The sequence below is a fragment of the Saccostrea echinata genome, unplaced genomic scaffold (genome assembly GCF_033153115.1).
Source record: "Saccostrea echinata isolate AGI-Se365-2 ecotype Australia unplaced genomic scaffold, CSIRO_AGI_Sech_v1 ptg000016l, whole genome shotgun sequence".
Classification (NCBI taxonomy): Eukaryota; Metazoa; Mollusca; class Bivalvia; order Ostreida; family Ostreidae; genus Saccostrea; species Saccostrea echinata.
This window is the reverse complement of record NW_026889765.1, coordinates 9991222-9998952: the sequence shown is the minus strand read 5'-3', so window position 1 is coordinate 9998952 and position 7731 is coordinate 9991222. Positions and strand designations below refer to the sequence as shown.

The 7731-nt window shown below is 32.8% G+C and overlaps 1 protein-coding gene across 1 annotated transcript; it reads right to left on the bottom strand.

Annotated features, from left to right (window-relative positions):
• Positions 1-555: 555 nt before the first annotated feature.
• On the bottom strand, positions 556-2339 carry LOC133188902 (uncharacterized). Its single transcript, XM_061324378.1, has 2 exons — positions 2114-2339; positions 556-1091 (listed from the first exon to the last, which is right to left on the bottom strand). The coding sequence occupies exons 1-2, from the start codon at positions 2268-2270 to the stop codon at positions 757-759; spliced, it is 492 nt and encodes a 163-aa protein (XP_061180362.1). The 5' UTR covers positions 2271-2339; the 3' UTR covers positions 556-756.
• Positions 2340-7731: the final 5392 nt, after the last annotated feature.

The following is a 7731-nucleotide window of genomic DNA, read 5'->3' as shown; positions in this document are numbered from 1 at the left end:
AAATAAATGCATACGTACATTCTGATTGATGAATATTTCGACTGCTTATCAGAAACATGTTAAGTTTCCAATTTAATTCTATTAATTTTAAATGTAGCCCTTTATTATGGGTACCTATAGGAGTGTGCGTGATCATTCTTGAAAACACGTGAATTCAAACACATGATTGTTTAATACTGCATGGCTCTATCTACGTTGTGATCAGAAAATGTAGTTTGGGAAATAAGTGAAGTTTTATTACACAATGGCATTGGTTACGTCATTGAAACTTGTAGGGAATGAAGCACCACAAGGGAGTAGAGGAGTCGTTTAACGAATCCGTTACAATTACTGAGTAGTACCAGTTTTTACACTGTATTTTGGTTAAAAATAATTAAAGAAAAGTAGTTCAAAATTCATTAATACATGTACATATAATAAAAAAAATGGTGCAAAAAGAATAGCACACTTTGCACACAATAAAATTACAAAAAATAATTTAAAGGCTGATAATTGCAAAATTATAACTAATTTCAAATTAATTTTACAATTATTTTGAATCAAAAATACCATACATCACATATAATGAATTAGTTTTTTGATATTCCTTAACAACATTCTCAGATGAATCAAAGGGATTTGGCATATCGATCTTGCTTCATGACTTGCTCAATTTCTGCACTATAACACGCGATTGCTAGCAGAGTCCTTGTCTCTCATAGAAAATACAGACGTTAGATCAGGCTTTAGTATCATCCATTATATACTGAACACATTTTACTTAAAATCCCTCATTCGGATTTTCCTGTTTTCTTTGTGCGCAGCACTGACAATCACAGCAAGCTCCCATTTATTTATTCCGCGTAAAACATTCAGAAGTTGTTCCACCATTTTCTTTGTTGACTTCCGGCCCCGCCAAGCCCAGAGTATTTGAAAATTCTGAACAACGAGTGGTTCATGTAGCCCAATAACCTCATCGACTACGTGATTTTTTATTCTAGTGATAACAGGTTTGGGAACGCCAAGTTTGAGTCCGATCTGTTCAATTGTTTGTTGATTCACAAACGAGCTAAAGGTCATTAGACTTGAATGACTGAGTACCGAAACATCCTCTGGAAAAGAAAAAAAACCCAGATCTGCTAGAATGTAAGATACTAACAATGATTTGCTATTGCAAGAATTCTCTGGACATATGTATTGTAGCCATTAATACGGCAACTTGCATGTCTATATTACCTGTGATACCGTCGATTTTTAGGAGTGTTTTGGTTTTGTCCATTAGTTTTATAAATTTAATTAGAAAATACAAACTTTCCTTTCAAGGGGCTATAAAATGCCGGGTATAGATATATCATTGATATTTCAAAACACCAACAATGCAGGTTTCCTGTGTGTAATACAGTTATTTAAAAATCAAATTGAAACATAGTGTACGAGTAACACATCTCTCTCTCTCTCTATATATATATAAATCAGGAGATTTTTAGCATTAAATACATGCATTAAAGTACATGTACTTCCATATATAATGAACTTGACACAATCTATTTCCTGAATTGTCAAGACGTTCATGAAATTAGATTACTAAGAGATTTAATTAATCGCTGCTACCGCTAACAAGAATTATTCTTGTATGTAGAATAACTACATAGTCATCCCTAAAATCTCAGGCAATTGTACAATTTACAGTTTAACAATTTAAGTCCCCGAATTTTATCTCTCTCTATACCCCCAGTACTTCAATTCACAATGAATTAATGTTATCGGTACCAACTGGTTGAATTATTTCAGTGCCGTCAGCTTTGGTTTCATTTATCGCCAATATTCGTGATTTGCGTTTAAACAACAACCACGCAACGAAGTTATTTCAGAATTAAGCCGGAATATGAATTACAGGATTCTTTCTCATTTATTGTGATTAGTTTTTTAACTTTATATTTTTTTACGTTTGAAATCTGTTTATATCCATTTTAGATAAATTTCACCTACAAGTTTTAGTGCATGATGTAATCAATATAAAAAAAATAGTCAACCTTTTCTTCAGCAAAAGAAAAGGCAATTAAAACCATTTTTCGAGAGAGAGAGAGAGAGAGAGAGAGAGAGAGAGAGAGAGAGAGAAGGGGGGGAGACGCACCTTTTTTAGCACTGACTATTCTGGTTGACGTTGCACTCTGGGGTCTGACTCCGTAAAGTTTTGTATTCATCACAGATCGGGCTCGAGTCCTTGGTGACTCCACCTCACCAAATCCACAATCCGTTCCCGTATTACCACCATCCGCCTCGGACGTCATCACTGATTCAGCAATGCATCGAATACAACATAGTAAAAAATTCAGAAACTAAAACTATTTTGTTTACAAATCCATCATTGCATTACAGACGAGATATTTTGTTTGTAGTATGTAGGGGAGCGCTCCATTAATTAATCCTCTTATTTCTTTACCCTAAGACATTATCCCGTGTTTTGGCGGCCATTAAACTGCACAGATTCAATATAAACATGCAATAATGTTAAATGATCTGCGGTACTTAGTACAACAGAGGCTTATGCACATGTTGGAAAATCCACGAACAATACAAATCCCCTTGACTGAATTTAAACTTTTTCACGTGCAGAAATCATCGGAAGATGAGAGTATTTAAATTTGTACCTTTTAATATTCTCTAAAGAATGATTACGTAAATTAATTAAATGTTGTATGCGTAATGACTTCCGATGTTTTCAGTTTGAGATTTATAAAAGTTTAAATGTCCCTAAACTAATAGCCGTCGATGTTTCTCAGTACATTTTAGAGAATTGTGTGAACGAAGTTTCAGTTAATAGAATATTAAATGGCATGTTCTCTTTTATTGGAGGAAATATACAAAAAATTTTAATTCAATGATTAAGTTATCGAGTAATCAACGGTGTACATGTGTATATTCCTTTCTGTTGATGTGTAGGCTAATGTGAAGTCAAGCACTTAATCTAACATCCCAAGAGTCACATTGTGGATAGGCGCGGAGGGGGTTGCCCCCTGTGGTTGAAAAATGGAATCTTCCTTACTGAATAATCTAAACACTACCAATATGTTGTTTTACATTGAATGTATTAAGGCGAAAATATTACCAGTAATTATTTTCCATTTCCTGGTCTAATCCTGGGCTAATGTTGCTGTAATTTTTTTTTAAATAGTTTGTTATGGACTTCATGATAGCTTGTCAATTTCAGCTTGAATATATTTTCCTGCTACTATTTATATATATCCTTATACTTTTCATAGCTATATAAAATTTGATATCCAAAATAGATAAATACATAAACAAAAAACATAAAACAAAATAAAATAAAATTAATTGACAAGATTCATGATCAACCTTTTCCCCGTTATTCAACAAGTATGTATATATAAATATTTTTTTTTTACCCTTGAGAAAATGATGTGTGGGCTAAAGCCTTTTGTACGATGGCTGATATCAGCCATGTCATTCTACAGTTGATCTAAGTGTACAATGTCAGTGCTATGTACATTTTGATTTGTCAGCTTACTCGTTGCTTGCAACTGAGTAAAGTATACGGAGGCAATAAAGTTTAAACATGAAAGAAATGTACGGAGATATAACGAACAGTATTCAAGCTCAAAATTAAGCAATACAAATTTTGGAGCAGAACAAACACGGACCTCTAAAACATCAGAGGTGGGATCAGGTGCCATGGAGGAGTGAGCATCCCCTGCCGACCCGTCACACATGCCTTGTGCTCCTTGTCATGATCGGGAAATAACGGGAAAATCCGTCGACAATTCTGTGTGTAAATAATGGCCTAACAATTAGTACGAAAAACGTCAGTCAGCAATTGACTTAATGATAAATTTTATTTGCTGACAGGGTCATTGTATCGACCATAGAACTTATGAAATGATGACTGTAAACGAGACTGCTGATATTCTTGTTTCATCAATTTTTTTGTAAAGAACTACCTGTTTTAGAAATTGCTCATACGTAGAGCATGCTCTTGCGTATCGAATCAACTGAGAGATATAAATCCCGTATGCAGGTGATGAAGGTATATTGCTGCATAAGTAAGGGACGTTGATGATTGAAAAGTTAATGTTATCACATTGATCATACAGCTTGGTTGTTAGATTACCATTAACGTCTTTTTCTAGTAAAATATCCAAATATGAAACAGATGTGTTAGACTCTGTGGTGTCTTATATTTCAAGATCACCGGGATATATCGTATCGACACAAGAATGGAAATAACCATTTTCAATTGACAAAACGTTGTCGATATATCTAAATGTCGAGTTGAAGGCCACAGCAAGTGTTTTCTTCTTTTCACGTATAAGATTTTGAACAAATTCTGCTTCATATGAATACAAAAATAGGTCTGCTAATAGCGTGGCGCAATTGGTACCCATAGTAATTCCAATAGATTTTTTGAAGACCTGGCCACAAGACCATAAACTAAGAACAGACTTAAGTCAAAATTTTGATTTCGAATATCTTGAGTTTTATTTAACATATGTGCCTAAAAAATTGCAGGTTTGTATTATATTAAAGTTCAAATATATGATGAAAATTTTGTTCCATTATCAAAATTATTTCAAAAGTTATATTGATTTCAAATTTTGACTTAGGTCTCTTCTCAGTTTATCGTCTTGGGGCCAGGTATCATAGATGTTGTCAATCAGAAACTCAAGCATCTTTTTGATATCAACTTCGGAGTACTTGTGTGTACAATCAGAATGTCTTTTAACAAAATAATTTTGCAAATGACCAATGACAAGCTAAGGAAATTTACGAGTTCCATTTTTATTGAAAAAGAAGCTGTCAGTGATATCAAAAAGCCCGGACTTTAATTTGTCGTGGGGAATGGTTGTATATAAAGTTGAAAAGTCGTAAGTTTTATGTTGTTGAGTTTGGTAAAATTTTGTGATCTCAAATTTTCCAAAAGTTCCTTGGAATTTTTAAGTATCCACATCTGATTTACATCACTTCTCAAATGTACTGCTGCACAATACTCCTGAATTTAAGTTGTTAATATTTTAGTGAGGGAAAAATCCTTACATGGGTCAAAGGTATAGAAGGCCAAACCTATAAACTGTTGAAGAATATTTGTCATCTACTGCCCGAAATTCTTTGTAATGAAATTTTGACATTAATTTCTTAATAACTGGGTACCCTCCCCCACTTAAAAAATCCAGAATTCTCATTTGCTGGTATTCCTGAAAATGATTATTTCCCAGGAATATATAAATCTAATTCTTTTAAATGAGATTTTTATCTCTTAAATACCCCCACCCCCTTAAAAAGCAGAGTACGTGCATGTACCTTTCAAATATGCTTGCGTTTGTCGTTTATATTGTGTGTCGTAATTGTTAAGTAACAGTGATGTTAAACTGATTGTCCGAAAAGTATACATTTGTTTCTTCCTGATGATGAAATTTTATATTAATTCCAGCATATTTTTTGTTATTTATAAGTAGAGTATGCACAGATTCTAAACAATTATTATGCCCTTACAAAGCAAGTTTATGACATTCAAGTTTGAGTTATTTTTTTAATTATATAAATTTAAAGTATTTAAAGAAGTTTACGTAATCTATATGATAATACTTGTAGGGAAAGATTGATGAATCATTAAGTTAACCCCATTTGTGTCCCTACTATTGTTTCCAGATGCAAGGATTATGTTATATTTAAGAAGATTTTAATTGCAGATAAGAGAAAACCCTCAATGAGTAAAAACATGTACATTTCACACCATCCGAAAAATGTGTGCCCTGACAGTGTTGAAATCTTGGCGTACACATTGTACACTTTTTACTCATGCAGTGAGTAAGCTGACAAAGCAAAATGTATTCTACACTTAAATCAACTGTAGAATGACATGGTTGATATCGGCCATCGTATTTTTTGGCTATATGGAATATACGCCACTAGCAGAACAATGAACTCAAAAGAACACGTGATTGATTGATTGATTGATTGTATGTTGTTTTACGTCCCATTCGAGAAATTTTCACTCATATAGAGACGTCAAAAAGAACACGTGTACCAAAAAACCAAAATACAAAGTCTGTACCACTTATCTCAATTTCAATTATAATCATGATCAGAGAGAGATTGACACGCAACTCAACAAAATTATATTTTGAGGTATTCAGCAGGTTCACTGTGTTTTTAGTGGATGCATGCTCAGAAAATGACCTACAAGTTGCGATTTGTTGAATCAAAGAACAAAAAGTACTCCTGGGAGTTAGAGAAAAAAAAAACATCTTTCAACGATTAAAATACATGTATGTTTAACCGCATTTTTTATTATAAAATTATATAGTTATTAGTTCCAAATGCACAACAAACGATGCATGATTCATAAATCCTTTATTCATGCATTTCATAAATATACTTTATAAAACGTGTAGATAGAAATTCTCAGCAAACCTCCGACGTGTACTGGTATATATAGACCCTCGGGCATGCAACACAGATAATCAACTCTAATGAAGCATTGAGTTCTTATTTTTGGATGCTGTTGGTCGAATAACAGCACCTGGCCGTGCCGACAAATTGAATGATGATTTGTCGTCACGGAAAGGTGCTTTATATGACCGACGGCATCCAAAAATAAGAATTCAATTCATATATTTACAATTTTCAATTTTCTCTCTTCTTAAGTGTAATTTCATTAATCTGTATTATAATTCAACGCTATTCAGAACTGGTGTGGTTAATAAACGTAAGAGTATTTAACGTGGAAAGTTCATTAACACAAGTAAATGTTGCAAAGGAAAAAACAAAATGATTTTAAACGTACATTTGTATATTTTTACAATTTAATATGGTAATTGTTTTAATTGCATTGAGCCGAAAACAATATACATTTGGTTATTCCTAGTGTGTTGAAAGTGTTTGCAGTTCTCATTGTATACTACCGTGCCGTGACAATGTTTCGTTTGTTTTATGGGGTTTTAATGTTATAGATTTCCTATGTATTTAAATAAAAATTACACTGCATGTAAATATTCGGCAGTGAACTCGTTCATTCAGAGCTCAAGGTAGTGTTCTCAACTACATGTAGCAAGAATACGATTCCTATGTTTTTTTTTTTCTTATTACAGTTATTGAGCAGATTATTTTTAAACTTCAAATAGCGTTTTCATCTTGACATTGTTAAAATGATCCTTCGCCTCTTTTCATTAGTTAAACAGCCTTGCTAATGTGATTAGCAAATTATAATATCAAATGAGTTTTTTATTTTGGCGAGATTATAGAGATGCTACTAGTGGATTATATAAATTATTCACAGAAGTTTTGCTAGGAAATAGTGATATAATGGCTGGTATATGTACGTTGAGACATGATAAATAGAAAAAGGTATATGAAATGTTGTAGTTTTTATCATTACACAGTAGATCAATAAACTAAATTGTACCCTAGTCTCTGAAATACTTTTTCAATCAGTTATCAAGTTTTCTATTTCATTTAGTACTTTTTTGCAAGATAAAATTTTCTCGCAAATGGACAAACATGTATGCATATTTAAAATGCCATTGTGCATGTAGTAGACGAAACATGGTTTTAGTAAGAAACAGACCATAGCAATGTTCCGTTTACGATAGCATTTCTTTGTCGACACTAGTTCTAACTTACAACCTTTAAATGGGTCAAGGGAGACTAAGTGTAATGAATTTTGATGACAATACATTACGATATCAATCGTTATTGCAATAACAACAGATTTTTTTCAGGCTGCTACGATGTATC

Coding starts and splice junctions, on each gene's coding strand:
- LOC133188902 (XM_061324378.1), bottom strand. CDS start 2,270: ATGACGTCCGAGGCGGATGGTGGTAATACGGGAACGGATTGTGGATTT. Junction 1,092..2,113: donor AATAGTCAGTGCTAAAAAAG/GTGCGTCTCCCC, acceptor TTTCTTTTCCAG/AGGATGTTTCGGTACTCAGT.